Source organism: Polypterus senegalus, chromosome 13, assembly GCF_016835505.1.
Source record: "Polypterus senegalus isolate Bchr_013 chromosome 13, ASM1683550v1, whole genome shotgun sequence".
NCBI classification, from domain to species: Eukaryota; Metazoa; Chordata; class Cladistia; order Polypteriformes; family Polypteridae; genus Polypterus; species Polypterus senegalus.
In genome coordinates this window covers 161041905-161058643 of record NC_053166.1, presented here as the reverse complement: position 1 = coordinate 161058643, position 16739 = coordinate 161041905, and the positions used below count along the sequence as shown (strand labels likewise).

Below are 16739 nucleotides of genomic sequence, written 5' to 3'. Positions count from 1 at the left end.
CCACAACTTCTGAGAGTTGATTCTACAATAAAATAAAATAAAAATAAAAAGAGAATAACCTTGGAGGTCAATCATCACCCCGAAAGCGGACAGGAGACGTCACATAGTATATGAGTACCATTTTCAGGTCAATAGTTTAAATGGGGTGGCACGGTGGTACAGTGGTAGCGCTGCTGCCTTGCAGTACAGAGACCCATCTGGGTTCATTTCCTGGGTCCTCCCTGCCTGTGTGGAGTTTGAATGTTCTCCCCGTGTCTGCGTGGGTTTCCTCCAACAGTCCAAAGACATGCAGGTGAGGTGCATTGGCGATCCTAAATTGTCCGCTTGGTGTGTGTATGTGTGCCCTGCAGTGGGCTGGCGCCCTGCCCGGGGTTTGTTTCCTGCCTTGCGCCCTGTGTTGGCTGGGACTGGCTCCAGCAGACCCCTGTGACCCTGTAGAGAGGATATAGTGGGTTGGATGATGGATGGATGGCTGGATGGTTCAAGTTGTTTGTGTGCTACAGGTGATTTAAAATCCTGGACAGACAAACGGATGTGTTGTTGTCGTCACTTTATACGAATCGCATCTTGCTGTTCTTGTGTGCTTCTTAATCACGACAAAAACAAAATGGTATTGCAGTAAAATATAACAATAACAAAATGAACAAAACTATTTCAGTTCTCTATGATTTAAAAACTGTAGTAAAAATGGACAGACAACTCAGAAAAAAAAAATGTTTGGACCACGTGTGGACCATAACAGCTTCACGGTGTCACTTACGTTGACGTTGTAAAGGCACAGGAAGTAGACAGCAGCACCGCAACCAATGGCCAACCCGCTAGAGACAAACCAGGCCAGCAGGTGGCGCCCAAAGCGCTTCATCCGCTCGTCGAAGGTCATGCAGAGTTTCTGCTGCAGGTGTTCAGAGAGTAACTCCTGGAGGCAGAAGAAGCGAAAAGCAAAAACACAAAATGCATCCATCAGAAGAAATACGAGACCTCAAGGACATGTAGTGACAGAGGCTTCTTAGGACTGGCACAAGGTGACTTCATGCAGAAGATGGGACAGGAGCCCAGGGCAGAGTTTCATACGTGGCAAGCCGGGGAAAGCTGGCGTAGCTGATGGAAGTTGTCCCTTTGTGTGATGTTGGCAAATTAAGTTCATTAAATCAGTCCCAGCTCCTCTACGTTTGTTTGGTGCCCTGAGGTTCTTTGATGTGTTGCTTGATATTCACAATCATTTTAGGTTTATCCCTTAAAATGTAAGTGACTGTTGAAATAAAATTAATTACAAAATCAGCTTGAAGGAGAGAGAAACAATGAGAAGGAGAAGTGAGAGAAAAACATGGTGTGGTAGCTTCATCTCAGCTTAGGAACGAAATAAATCCTGCTGGTAAAACTAAAGTGGGCCAGGCTGTCCAGGGTTCAGTCAGGGTTTACCCCCTGGCTCAAGTGTCGTTTCTTTATCTTGCTGCTGTTTTTTAATGTGGAGCCATCGGGAACAAGACCACCTAATGATGCAGCTGGGGAACTGCTAGGAGCTGGACTTAATACTATGGCTTTGGCACTGAGGTAGCGCCTGACTTTTTAATTGTGCCTCACCCTGTCATGTAGGGGTGGAGCCGAATCTGAATACGCTATTGGGTTAAGCGCAGATAGTGGATTTTTAGAAATACTGGGGCTCCGCCCCTACTCGCTTCACTCAATAGTTATTACTCTTTCCATATGTATATAGCGTCGCAGAACTTTTTTTTGCAACTTTTTGCACCATTTGTTGACTTGTTTATGTACTTGTTGTGTTCTACGTATACAGCATGTCTGCACTGAAGGAGCTGCTTTTACTCTCATTGTACATGTGTGTAGTGACAATAAAAGGCATTCTTCTTCTTCTTCTTCTTCTTCTTCTTCTTCTTCTTCTTCTTCACTCGCCAATCCCCGGGCGGGCGCTATACACGCTAGTCCAGTGTTTCCCAAACTCGGTCCTTGGGACCCCCTGTGGCTGCAGGTTTTTGTTCCAACTGATTCCTAATCAGTGACAACACCTGATAACACTGATCTCATTTAATTAGCTGGTATTATTTGTCTTTTATTCGACATTCAGAAAAGCAGAGCAGCATGATTTTTACATTTATAAGACATTTATAAATATTTCTGCTTTTGCTATAGATTTAAATGCTTAACTCTGTTTTGTTGATTTCATTATATTTTGCCCTTTCTGTGTGCAGTTTTTCCCCATTGTTGTATCTTAATAATGACAATTTAAAACGAGCAGAACAGACACACTGAATAATCAAAGGCTGCAGCAAGTACTTTAGAGTCAGACCCACTAATTAGTAGATAATGGATTAATTAAACAATTAAACACCTTGAAAAGTAGAATGAAAATCAAGATGAAAATACTGTTAAAAAGAAAAAAAATACATTATTCCTTTATAACTGTTTGGTACATTTAAATTTTTTTCTTTTTAGCAAACTTACTTTTCTAATTTCTATATTGTTCCCTAAACACAGAACTTGGGAAATATCTGTTCCCTTAATTAGCCGAGGAGTTCAATTAAAAACAGAAGCTGGTTGGAACAAAAACCTGCAGCCACAGGGGGTCCCCAGGACCGAGTTTGGGAAACACTGCGCTAGTCACTTCAAGGCTCTGCCGCTCGCGTATCGGGAAGCGGATGTACAATTTCAACAGATTGTTATTTTCATAGAAATTGTTACATATGCATAACTATTTTACATTACAACGAGTAATTAACCTTATTAAAAAACAGTAAAACGTAATAAATTGAAAGAAAATTATATTTCATATTGTGCATTCGTTGCGTTATACGTTTTCGTTCTGTTTGACTTTGAAATTAACACACAAATACTTTTTAAACTTACACTTTTACTGTAAAACTTCAGTAAAAGCAATTTTTTAAAATTAACTTTTCGTCAATATCGCATTGAATTTTGATTTGGACTTTCATTGTGACAACGCAACGTATAACCGGCCGTGAGTGAAATTCATTTCTTTCTCTCTATTAAGTAAACTGACTTTTTCGAATGTTTGTCCCTGTGTTTTGTTAATTGTCTTTGCAAAAGCTCTTCTAACGGGAAACTGTAAACGTTTTAATACGAATGGCGTATCAAGATCTCCTTTGGTGTTTAATGTTAGATGGACCTTTCTTGATGCCTGTTAAAATTTTACATGTCAGAATTGCTTGACCGATTTGGCACACAACTAATCGTGTCCCATTGCATAGCCCATCACTCAGACATAAATTACACAATTACATCACGATACGTTCTTCTTTCTACAGTAATTCGGCCAGTGGAAGACCAGACGGCGTTAACGGTTGTAGATATTCTTCGTGATATTGTAAGTTGATGTTTTCATCTTCCGCACCATCACCACCAACTATTTCAGCAGAGTCTATTGATACGCATTTAACCGATTAGCTGTGTAACCAATCAACGATTTTCCCGTTAATTCATTTGACTCGGTGCTAGGATTCACCTTGTACTCATTTTTTCTGTTGCTAACCCTTTGGGATAAAGTCTAAAATAAGATTTGGACATGATACATCTTCTTTTATTGGGAACTTAACTCTTTTAGGGCTAATGTCAACTTTTGTCAACAGCAGGGCAATAATCAGCTGTAGACGTCGACAAAACTCGCCATCACGTTACGGTAGACCACCTTTGCTAGGAGGACTGTTAGACTCATTGACTTGACATCGAATCCCTGTGTGTGTGTGTGTGTGTGTGTGTTGAGGAGCGTAGAGTGAACAACATCTAGAATGGCATTGATGTCGAATAAAAAAGCAAAGCGATTGTGCAAAGCAAAATATTCTTTGGGCATTATTAATTTTTTTTTTGCTTTATGCATATTATTGCTATGTCAGACGGACTTATCAAACTCCGATTTTGACGCAAGTGATCTGGAAATCAAAAACGAAAGGCAGGAAGCTGTTTTTCTTTCTGGGAAGTGCCTTTCAGAATATAAATGGTTAGACAAACAGGTATGTAGTAAGTATGTAAGCCGTGTTACAGATGATCTTAGAAAGCTAATGTTTAATGTTAGTTAGTTTTGGGGAACAATATTCAGACCCGGGAGAAAAATGAAAACATAATTAGCCCTGAAAGAGTTAAAGTGAGGAAAACGTTAAAAATTATAAGAGCCGAGAACGCAGGAGCTGTGACTGACTAAAGCATTTACGCGAATGAGAGGTGAGAGGACCGCAGGTGTCGGCCGTGAACTGGAAATGGTGGAGAGGAGGGCGGGACTTGATCTGATCTCTTGGTAATAGTCTTGTCTTGTCTCAAGATTTTCTTTCATAATACAAAGAATTATTTCGTACTATTTTTTTTGCCATTTATTTGCATTCGGAAGAAATAACGTCAAATCAAATAGGCGCCGTCCGTGTCTGCCTGCTGCCCCGTTGAAACGAGCAAGCGGTAAGGCTCCGCTTCCGCTTTTAGGAAAACGTTGTACTTCACAAGGCCACTTTATATTTTTCCCCGTTGGACATGCAATATGTGACGCAAATTTTAGTGGCAGCATAATCGGTTAGTTCACCAACACGCTGGTCACCATTCATGTCACACGGTTGGAAACAGAGTGGTAATTTATATGTATGCTTGCGTTTCTTTTTTGACCGGGAGGATATTAGCATATACTAGGCTGACCCGCCTTTTAAGGCGACCGACTTTTAAGTTGACCACTTCTTAAGGCAATTCACTATGTAGATCAATTTGATATTTTATACAAACTCATTAATTTGGTTATATTGCATTTGAGCGGTTTTACTTTAATACTCGTAGTTTCTGTTATTTTTGTGATGAAACTATATTGAGGTCGCCCTTTTGAACCCCCCTGATATTTACTACGCGGTGAGGCATTTGTACTCCATCAACGTTAATTATTTCCAGAGACATCATTTTGTCTGTTTTTTCAGCGCATCGCACACAAAAGCAAGGGAACGATGGGAGCACCAGAACTCTGCTCCCATCACGTCGCTTCGTACCGCAAGTAGTTAAGTCTGTGATAAGCGAAATACTGCTACGCTCTCCACTCACGGGACGGAAGGACAATCCCGACCGCATTTATATAGTAAGAAAGAAGAAGAAGATATCGCACAGTCTGGAGTAGAAAATCATCTTTTACCTGGAAAAACGAAACTACAAATCCCGTCGTGCATTGCAAAATGGGCGGGGCGTGTGTGAAACTTGGCGCCTGCGTAGCACTCACGGGACGGAAGGACAATCCCGACTGCTTTTATATAGAAGGATGGTTATACGTGTTTGTTGCTGGGTATAACTCAATAAAGTGAATTTAAATTTAAAAAAGTCTTTATAATTATTGTATTTTATTCAAGAACACTGTAATAGCCGAATATAAGGCATGCAAATTGAAAAAACTAAACTCACGGGTCATTTATTCTCGCTCCTTAAAAAATACACAATGAACTGAACTTGAACGAGTTCAAAACTGAAATGGTGAACTATGAAGGTGAATGTTTTCATTTTAATGTGTGAATTGAACTCTGAGTGAGTCCTTGTGAGGCGTGAACTTGCACAACACTGTTAAGAAGGATCTGCATGAGATGCTGGGAGAGCCGAGCTATTAGTCAAACAAACGAGCAACAAATGGACTGACTGGTCTCCTCTGGCTGGCTGGATCGCGCCAAATGGAGGAGACATTGCAGCCAACCGGACCCTGCAATCGTGTGGGACTAACGCTAGGAAGAAGAAGGTCTCCTCTAGATGGTCAAATGCCATATGAGGAGCCTGCCTTCTGATAGAATGAGGTTTTATAGCACTGGTTTGTGGATATTTCTAGAAAAAAGAAAGCCATTTCTTACCTTGAGCTGGGTGCTCAGATTCTTCTGTCGACTTCGGACAGCCTTGTCATTGCTGACCCTGAAGTCCCAGCTGAACAAGAGACGTCCGGACCTGCTCAGCTCGCCGGCAGACATGAAGTTCTTATGAAACGAACTGGCAGCGCTGTAAAACAAAAGCATAGAGTTGAGACCACCCTGGCCAACGAGGAGAGATACCTACAATCCAGGGGGGCTCACCTGTACACCAGACTGAGGCAGCAGAGCACGAAGTAGACGGAGATGGTGAAGAAGTAGGCCAGCTGCATGTCATAGGGGAGCAGGCTGCCAGTGGAGTTACTGGAGCTTCCACCAGTCACAGACTTGTTGGTGTAAAAACCGTAGAACAGGACTGACTGTGTGAAATAACCCTAAGGAGAGACAAGTTTTGGGCATTAACTCTCGGTGGGCCGAATATTTTCTTCCAAAAATTGCATTTTTGAAAAGCACACCAAGCAACGGCTTGACACATAAATCTTTGCTTCACGCGTTCGCCGTCTCTCGTGGCGCCAACAGCGGCAGTCGAAGCACCAGGCGGTCTGGTTTGTACCCCTTGTCATTGTAAGTGGCGGTCCTCCCAGGCAAACCTCTTCAACACCACAATCAGCTGGGGATCAATCAGCTGATGCCGGTACCTCACCTTCACTTACCAATCACCGGTATCAACATCGGTGTCTGACAAGTCCAAGTCCAATTCGGCGATAATATGTAAAAACGTGGTCCATGCAGTATATTTTGCTTTACACATTCACTTTGATCCCTCGCCAGACGTCGACGCCATTTTCACTGTCGTTTGCTCCTCGCTACTCACGCAAGCACAGAGAATCTCGGTCAAACCGACACAGCTAGCATTTCTTCTAGCAAAAAGAGTGAGGCGAGGTTTGTCACCGTTTGCAGTTGATTACCACCGTGATAAAAGTCGACATCTGCCCTGAAAGATTTAAGTAAACCAGGCAGAAAGTCCACAAGTGTCCTTCACCTCTCTAGAAACATCATGGTGGACAGAGTAGACCAAGGTAAGCTTATGTGTCCATTCTTCAGAGATCCCTCACTTCAAACTCCCATTAAAACTCCAACTTCACACCATTTCTAGCTCTTCAGGAAGACCCCAGTCCTCCAGGTCTCTTCTCAAACTGCTGTCTTTTACTTCTCACTAACGCCGTTGTTTGTTTTCACATCTCCATGTCTAAGCTTGAGAAGAGTTGGGGTTTGGAGTGCGCCATGGATGAACTGGAATAATCGAATTCCACCTCACCAAAGAAGGCCCGAGGAGCACCGGAGTGAAGGTATTATGAAACTACTGTACGTCCAGAGGTGGTGGGCAGGTAGCCTCAGACCATGAAGAGGATACCTTTGGTATTTTTCAAGTCAAAGATATGCCTTTGCAATCCTGGTGCATACTCAAGTGCCGGAGATACATTTCTGGAATTATTGAGGGCTCTTCGAAACCAGCAATGAGGTCTGGGCATCCACTGCTATCTTCTACAATGGGTTTGTTTCACGACAGACCAACACAATTTTTTTTAAATATAGCCACAACATGCAGGGCCTTTAAAAATCCTTCCTCATTCAGAAGACGTTTCTGGGGCCCCTCTGGGATTAGGAGCCCTGAAGATTAAACCTCATTAGCATCATCGGAGATCCACCTCTGTGGATACTCAACTGCCATATGAAATTGTATTCCAGAGTGAAGCGTATTTTATAAATTAATAATAAAAAAAATTATCCTACTCTGGCATGTCATAATGGAGCTAATGGGTGTGCACAGGGGAGACGGCCAAAGGGCTCTCTGGTGATTACCAGCCTAACCAGGAGTGGGCACTGTGGTCCAATGGCTTCTTTCTTCCTCCATCTGCAGAACAGAATACTGACAGCCACTCCACCGCTGATGTCACTTCCGTGCTCAGCCCTACTGGACCCGCCCCCTTCCTGTCAAGTGACTATATAACTTGGGAGGTGGCCACCTTGTTCTCAGTTCTGTTTTGAACTTGCACCTGGATAGATATCTCCACAAATGATTGAGTGTTGCATTTTAATGCATTCCTTTAAATCATACGAGGTCACCAAGGTGGTGCCTTGAGTCTTTCACTTTGTTTTGTAGCTTAATACAAATCTATGAAAAAAAATGATGAAAACCATCAAAAAGCACGGTCAGTTTTTTTTAAGGTCCAACAGCTTCCACTTTTATCACAAGGTACTCAAGTAACTCCACTCCTCAAGAAGGCCACAACTGATCCATCACAAGTTGGTCACGATAGACCTGCCTGTGTGTCTCTTCTCTACTTTCTATCCAGAACTCTGGAACGTGCCATCTATATAACCGAGGCTATTCCTGCTTGACCCTTCTTGGAGATGGCTCTACTCAGCATTGACGATACCCTGTGGCAGACTGGAGTTACCAACATGTCATCTGTGCTCATCCTGCTAGATTTCTCCTCTGCATTTGACACGTTCAACCACCACATCCTCCTTGCCCACCCATTCTGACCTTGGCATCACTAGGACTGCCCTCAGGTGGTTTGAGTCCTACTTCATGGGCAGATCCTACCGTGTGTCCTGGTGTGAAGAGATGTCAAGGGTGCACCAGGTGAGCACAGGGTTACTACCATCCAACCCTATGGTTTCACTTGTAAGTGCCATGCTGATGATACACAGCTGTACATGTCATTCCCTTCAGAGGACCACATGGTACCAGCTAGAATCTCTAAATCCCTCCCCATCCAAGCACCATGCAAGCATGGGGGCGCCCTGAGGATCGGTGCCAGGCCCTCTCTCCTTTTCTCTATACTACACCTCACTAGGCCCCATCATCCTGGTCCATTGTCACTCATATCAGTGCTATGCCGATGACACAGAGCACTACCTGAGCTGCAGAGGACCACATGGTATCAGCTGGAATCTCAGCACGTCTCAGTGATATTGCAACCTGGATGAAGGAACATCATCTCCAGCTCAACGTGGCCAAGATGGACCTTCTAGGTATCCCAGCTCACCCTGTCTCTGTTCAGCTTGACTCTGTGTCACTAACACCTGCCAAGTCGGTACACAACGATGACTGATGACCAGCTGTCCTTCAAGGACCAGATTTACTTTATTTACAAAATCTTTAAGATCCGACTGTTTCTGATGGAGAATACGGCACAACTCCCGGTCCAGGCTTTTCTTTTGTCATGTCTGAAAAACTGCAGTTGTCTGCTGGCAGGAGTACCGTGTTGTGTCACCAAGCTGCTGCAGATGATTCTGGTGTTCAGCCAGCATGTCACTCATCTTTTCACTATACTGGCTTCCTATAGTGGCACACATTTAGTTTAAATTCTTGATACCCGCCTACAGAGTGGTCATTGGGTCTGTACCTACATAAATGGAGACACTTGTGAGGTCCTCTGCTACTTCTCAAACGCCTGGTGATACCACCTCTTATAAAAACACAAGTCATATGACAGTTCTAATGTGTTACTAACCTGTTCTGTTTCTATTGTTGGTACTTAAATGTGCCACTTGGTCCCCACGCCCCGCCTGCCAAGTTATTTTGCCCTACTAAGGTAAAGTCATCTCTGATGGATGATCACAGGAATCGTCGGGTAGAGGGGTCCTTTCATCGGATTGGCTGGCCCAGCTCCGTGTCAGCTGTGGAATGTCCAATAGGGGGAGGCAACTTGATGGCTGAGGTCTCCAGGACTCTGAACAAATCCAAATTGTATTATGGGATATCATCTACTGTTAAATTCTGCTCTGTACTTGTCATATTTCTATTGCATTATTATATTGTATTGAGGATGACTTGACACCCACTGCACACCCAGCCCACCTGGTAAGGGGTCTCTCTTTGAACTGCCTTTCCGGAGGTTTCTTTCATTGTTTCCCTACTGGGGTCTTTTCTTGTCTTCTTAGAGAGTCAAAGCTGTGGGGCTGTTAAGAGGCAGGGCCTGTTAAAACCCCTTGAAGGACTTCTTATGTGATTTTGGGCTATACAAAAATAAATGGCGCTGTATTGTATTGTATTGTATTAAATCCCTGTCCAGACTCTCTTCATGTGCAGCTTCTGGCTGGTGGAGCCAGCTGCCCACCTCCATTCGAAACTCAGTAAGTGTTCAATAAGTTTTGTTTGGTGACTTTCTATCTAACTGATACTGGCTGTTGGGTTTTGTAAATCTGGGTGGCTTGTACTGTATTTTCTTCTGAGCCCTTCACTTGTAATGGTCAATCGTCTCCTTTGTCCTATTACAACTGTCCCCAAACAGGGCCCAGAGTGGTGTTACTCGATTATATTGACCTCTTTTTGTATGTCGCTTTGGATAAAAGCGTCTGTCAAAGCAAATAAACTGTAAACTGTCAAAGTATCATGGGCTACACGTCCCACAGGACGTTCTTGCTCGCTGTTGTCTTCTCTCTTTTGTCTCTGCCCTCATCTCTTTTCTGCCTTCTCTTCCCATCAGCTTTCCCCTGACTGTCCTCCGTGCCCATTTCCATCATTTGAGCTCTTTTGTCAGGAGCCACTACTCAGTCCAGCTTCTTCCCATCTCTTACTCCATCTATAGAGAGTTTATTTCAATAAAAATGTATGCGTTAGAAAAATGATAGAAAAAAAACACGTGAATGGAGGTGAAAAATGGCAGCAGTTAGTAACACTGTAAAAAAAAATAATGTGAAATTTACGGTAAAGTACTGGCAAACTTTTAGGTCTACGGTACATTTAAAAAAAAGCGAAGTTATATTTGAGGTAAAGTATTGGCAGCTGTGGTTGCCAGAATTTTACTGTGTTAGAAAATTGTCAGAATAAAACATGTGAGCGGAGGTAAAACCCAGCAGTTAGTATACGCTGTATAAAAAAATAATAATGTTAAATTTACGATAAAAAAGTGGCAGCTGTGCTTGCCAGAATTTTACCGTAAAAAAGAATTTGACAATTTTTTTAGGTCTACGGTACACTTTAAAAAAAAAACGTTACATTTACAGTGAAAAACTGGCAGCTGTGGTTGCCAGAATTTTACCGTAGAAAAACAAGGTGACAATACTTTTAGATCTTTGTTATAACTTTGTAGTAAATGACTGTTTTTTTCTTTACAACGCATTCCAATTGAAGTGAACGTTTAATCGTTACCTGAAATCCAACCACTGTAATAAATATGCCAATCAATAAACCCTTAGAAAATATCGTCAGGATCAAACACCAGTACACAGTTTGCATCAGCAGAGCAACAGCAACCAACGGCAAACACCTATCATTTAATTACCGTGCATACATTGAGAAGAATTCAATGTTTCAGGAAGTTATGTCACATTGTCTGCTGTTGAAATAAAGTTTCCTTTTGTGGTGTTTGGTGCCCTACCAGTGTGCCAGTTTATCGAACACAACCCACCAGAAATCAGCTCCCATCACCTCAAGGCACCTTCAGCACGCAGGGATAAAGAAGTCTGCTAACTTTGTTGAAGTTGACGGTAGGCGGGTCACCAGGAACAATACGGTAAAAGGGGGCGTGTCCTTATGCAAATAGCGTAATCGCGGGTGTTACTGAAGCCGCGCTTTACCGTTCTACATTTTAATAACAATACTGTAATACATTTTATTTATATAGCGCCTTTCCCATGCTCAAGGCACTTACAGAATACAGTTTTACAGTTCAGCTTCGCCATTTAACAGTTTGATACTTTTTAATTATCAGCGATTTTTTTTCAGTGTAACTGTAATGTATCAGTAAACGCTACGTAGCATATTTTGAAGGGAAAAAAATATCAATTTTACAGAACTTGGCTGTAAAAAAATAATGAAATGTATTGCTTAAGGTGTACAAGTCATTTTCAGTAGAACATAAGGTCACTTTCTTTTTTCAGAAAAGGCATTTTACTTTCACCATTTACAGTATTTTTTATTGTTAAATGTACCAACATTTTTACCGTGTCCATGAATATCGCGCTGTCGGTCAGTAAAGGCTCACCTCTCCGGTCAGGAGCTCCAGCCCTTTAAAGGTCCCGTTGTTCACGGTGTCGCGATCAAGCAGCTGAGGCACCGTGATGAAGCCGAAGTTCACCAGAAAGGAGAAAATGCTGAACATGAGCAGCCACTTGATGAACAGAAAGTAGGAGAGGATGCTGCTGCCGAACTTCCCTCCGATATCCTTCAGGCCTCCCTGCCAGAGTTGCAGCGTCTGGTAAGAATTGGTTACAAATGTGCTGCACCGTCTGTAGGACTGTGGGGAGGAGAAAAGAGCAGGACGTCAGGCATCGAAGTGCAAGCGTTGGACTGACAACGACGGCCACTGAACTCCGGCAGCAGAGCTTCGTTGGGTTACATCACGTTAAAAACAAATATGATCACGTGAGGGGTTTCGGAATGAGAATTTAAAAACTAAATATAATGCATGCCCTGATATCTGCCACCGTGTAGCTGAAGCAGGTGCCATATTTGAAGAGTGGATGCCAGTAGTTATCATTTGGTTACTACGAAATTAGATGCAGGACATATGGAGACCCCTTCACTTTCTGCACATTTTACTGCTGTGGGAGAAGAACTGGCATCCCAGATACAAGTACATTAACCGGACAGGACGCCAGCTCGATGACGGAAGCAAATTGGCCAGTGTGTCCGGTCAACAGGAATTACTGGAGGCTGAGATTCATACGCCAGGTGGCAGTGATCTTCATATGGCAACATGCAGAGGTACCTGGGAATTGGAGTCCAGAGGGGCAGCCCTGTCGAGGTCCCTGGCTCTTATTAGAAGATGCTGTCCCGGGAAGGCCTCCCAATATTCTTTCCCCGAAGACGTGGACTGGTATTTCTGGGTCCTACATAAAAGGAGTTCCAGTGAGTCAGAGTCGAGAGGCGGTGAGGGAGAGAAGGACGACGGATTGTATGATTGATTGTATTTTATGGCTTATATCTCATTGTAAAGGTGCTGCTATTCCATTCAAACCCTTAATTTTGTTCACATAACGTGTGGCGCTTTACTGTGTCTGTGCTATGGGGCTCTCTGGTGCCCCCTGTGGTTACCTCCGTGTTGTACATTTAATGTCAAAGAGATGAACTGGCAATCTACACTCAATAACCCATCGTGACAAAGTGTTTTCAGAAAGGGCAGCACATTCACTTCAAATCCAGAACTGAAATCTCTCCTCCTTAGATACGTTTTCAGACCCTCTCCTGTGGTCCTCCAAAATGTACTCCAGTGCCTCCAGTTTGCTTTCATTCTCCCTGAGATGTTCCTATTGAACATGGCTGGTGTCCACCTGAAAAGACTGGACACCATTTAGAAAGACCTCTGTACAGAAGGTCCCACATTTCACACACTGCATGTCCAAAGCCATGAAGAAGTGCACAGGACTGTCTGTAGACCTCCACCCTTAAATTGTGGTGAGGCACAGACCAGGGCAAAGGGATCACGCCATTGGCACAGTGAAATGGGTGACAGTCTGGCACCAGCAGGACTCTTCCTAGAGCTGTCCGTCTACATAAATGGAGCAGCCGGGCGAGAGGAGCCTTGTTCAGAACGGCCATCCTCTGCTGATGTGGGAGAAGCTAGCGGAAAGACGAGCATCTCGGCTGTTCTCCATCAAGTCAGACTGCGTGACGTTTGCCAAATGACACTTAAAGGACTCCGAGATCGAGACAGAATTTGAACTCGTTGGGCAGAGCCCCAAACACCATGTCTGGCAAGGACCAGGAACTGCCCACCTCCTGCCTAATGCCACCCCTATGGTGAAGCACGGGTGGTGGCAGCACCATGCTATGGGGACAGGGAGACTGGTCAGGACTGAGAGGAGGATGGAAGCAGCCAAATACATGGAGGTCCTTGAAGAACACCTGCAGATCCAGAGTGCGACTGGGCCGACAGTTCAATGACCTGAAGCACACAGCCGAGACAACACTGGAGTGACTTTGGGACAAGTCTCTGAGTGTGGAGAGACCAGAAGATGACAATTGCCCTCATTATGGGGACTTTTTTGAAGATTCGCTGCTCACTTTTTTGAAGTTGATGCTCCTACCCAACTGTATAATCACTTTATACGCTCCAAACAATGCCTTGTAAAAAAGCATCTCATGTATTCATTCATTTATTGACGTAATTACACCGTAATCACGTGTGACCCTCCTTCAGACTAATCGTCCACTTGCAGACGCATTACGATGTGAAACGCGCCGAGTTGCATTTCACGGAATGATTTCAGTTATTCGATTACAGACTCACAATGTGCGGCCTTCCTCACAGTTCTCTTCTTTTAAAACAATGCTTCTAGCCGAAGATGGACTTCCCAGTTTACTCCGCGCAGTCAGTTGCTCTATAATTATATCATAAACTAGCTGAAATACCCGGGAGGAAAATAACGTTTTTTGAGAAAAATACATGTATAATAAAAAAATTACAACTTTAAAAATAAAATAAATAATAATAATAAATTAAAAAAAATTAACAAATAATGTAGAATTACTAATGTGCTTGTATTCTTCACTTAAGTGCCTTGTTATGTCGGTAGTGATGGGAAAATGAAGCCTCGTGAAGCTTTGAGGCTTTCTCTCTATTTGTGCCGAGTAGTACTAGGCTGTTGGACCGCGTTGATTACTTCTCGCCTGAAGAAGGGGCCTGAGTTGCCTCGAAAGCTTGCATATTGTAATCTTTTTAGTTAGCTAATAAAAGGTGTCATTTTTCTTGGCTTTTCTCTATTTGTGCCAACAAAGAATCGAAGCTTTGAAGGCTCAGCCCCCCTTATGAACAGCGACCTCTTGTGGTTAACTGAGGTCAAGGCAAACTCTCAAGAGCGCACATAAAAGCAGCCCTCACTGTTTCAGCCTCATATGTCACCAGTAAAAGGTCAGAAGAGTCGGTGTTTATTTTATTCTGCTAAGGTCCTTGTCCATTTATGCTATTTAACTTTTGAACGCCGTTTTCCGCTATTAGTCGCCATCTGTCACCAAAGCTCTCCAAAGCTCTCTCTCTCCTCACAACCCAACACATCTGAATGAGAATGACGCATTTTATATGGGCGACCTGTTAGTGTAGCGCCAAAGCTGCCAAACCAATAGAGCGCGCTGTGAAGCACTGATGACGTTCGTAGCTTCAGACGTCACGGGCCACGTGACAGCGGTGTTTCGACACAGTGATTCGACTCGATACGCTTCAGATCGTCTGACACGAGCTTCAAACGCTTCGGGATCGTTCTCCTACCTCTACTCGGATGTCGGTTGCTTTTACGAAGCACACCAGCGACATTCTGAGGGTCAACTGGATGGTAACATACAGGTGCCGGTCATAAAATTAGAATATTATGACAAAGTTGATTTATTTCAGTAATTCCATTCAAAAAGTGAAACTTGTATATTAGATTCATTCATTACACACAGACTGATGTATTTCAAATGTTTATTTCTTTTAATTTTGATGATTATAACTGACAACTAATGAAAGTCCCAAATTCAGTATCTCAGAAAATTAGAATATTGTGAGAAGGTTCAATATTGAAGACACCTGGTGCCGCACACTCTAATCAGCTAATTAACTCAAAAGCCTTTAAATGGTCTCTCAGTCGAGTTCTGTAGGCTACACAATCATGGGGAAGACTGCTGACTTGACAGTTGTCCAAAAGACGACCATTGACACCTGCACAAGGAGGGCAAGACACAGAAGGTCATTGCTAAAGAGGCTGGCTGTTCACAGAGCTCTGTGTCCAAGCACATTAATAGAGAGGGGAAGGGAAGGACAAGATGTGGTAGAAAAAGTGTACAAGCAATAGGGATAACCGCTTGTACCCTGGAGAGGATTGTGAAACAAAACTGTGGGGGAGATTCACAAAGAGTGGACTGCAGCTGGAGTCAGTGCTTCAAGAACCTCCACACACAGACGTATGCAAGACATGGGCTTCAGCTGTCGCATTCCTTGTGTAAAGCCACTCTTGAACAAGAGACAGCGTCAGAAGTGTCTCGACTGGACTGCTGCTGTGTGGTCCAAAGTTATGTTCTCTGATGAAAGTCAATTTTGCATTTCCTTTGGAAATCAAGGTCCCAGAGTCTGGAGGAAGAGAGGAGAGGCACAGAATCCACGTTGCTTGAGGTCCAGTGTAAAGTTTCCACAGTCAGTGATGGTTTGGGGTGCCATGTCATCTGCTGGTGTTGGTCCATTGTGTTTTCTGAGGTCCAAGGTCAACGCAGCCGTCTACCAGGAAGTTTTAGAGCACTTCATGCTTCCTGCTGCTGACAAACTTTATGGAGATGCAGATTTCATTTTCCAACAGGACCTGGCACCTGCACAAAGTGCCAAAGCTACCAGTACCTGGTTTAAGGACCATGGTATCCCTGTTCTTGATTGGCCAGCAAACTCGCCTGACCTTAACCCCATAGAAAATCTATTGTGAAGAGGAAGATGCGATACGCCAGAGCCAACAATTCAGAAGAGCTGAAGGCCACTATCAGAGCAACATGGGCTCTCATAACACCTGAGCAGTGCCACAGACTGAGCGACTCCACGCCACGCCGCATTGCTGCAGTAATCCAGGCCAACTAAATATTGAGTGCTGTACCTGCTCATACTTTTCATGTTCATACCTTTCAGTTGGCCAACATTTCTAAAAATCCTTTTTGCATTGGTCTTAATTGATATTCTAATTTTCCGAGATACTGAATTTGGGACTTTCATTAGTTGTCAGTTATAATCATCAAAATTAAAAGAAATAAACATTTGAAATACATCAGTCTGTGTGTAATGAATGAATCTAATATACAAGTTTCACTTTCTGAATTGAATTACTGAAATAAATCAACTTTGTCTTGATATTCTCATTTTATGACAGACACCTGTACATACAAGACCGAATCTCCAGTTAGTCCCTTCCAATTGAAATTATTTTACCATCAATTAAAAGTTAAATATTTTACCTATAATAAATAAATAAATATTATAAGTTAAATATCATAGC

General features: G+C 43.1%; 1 protein-coding gene across 5 annotated transcripts in view; it reads right to left on the bottom strand.

The window, feature by feature from the left end:
* The window catches only part of tmc5 (transmembrane channel like 5), a 117495-nt gene that overhangs the window by 52331 nt on the left and 48425 nt on the right, over positions 1-16739 (bottom strand). For all 5 annotated transcript variants that reach the window (XM_039775783.1, XM_039775784.1, XM_039775787.1 and 2 more), the window contains exons 8-11: positions 11774-12025; positions 6039-6208; positions 5823-5964; positions 761-916 (exon numbers count right to left, since the gene is read on the bottom strand). In XM_039775783.1, the coding sequence (XP_039631717.1) occupies positions 761-916; positions 5823-5964; positions 6039-6208; positions 11774-12025 (720 nt within the window). The remainder of the gene's footprint in view (positions 1-760; positions 917-5822; positions 5965-6038; positions 6209-11773; positions 12026-16739) is intronic.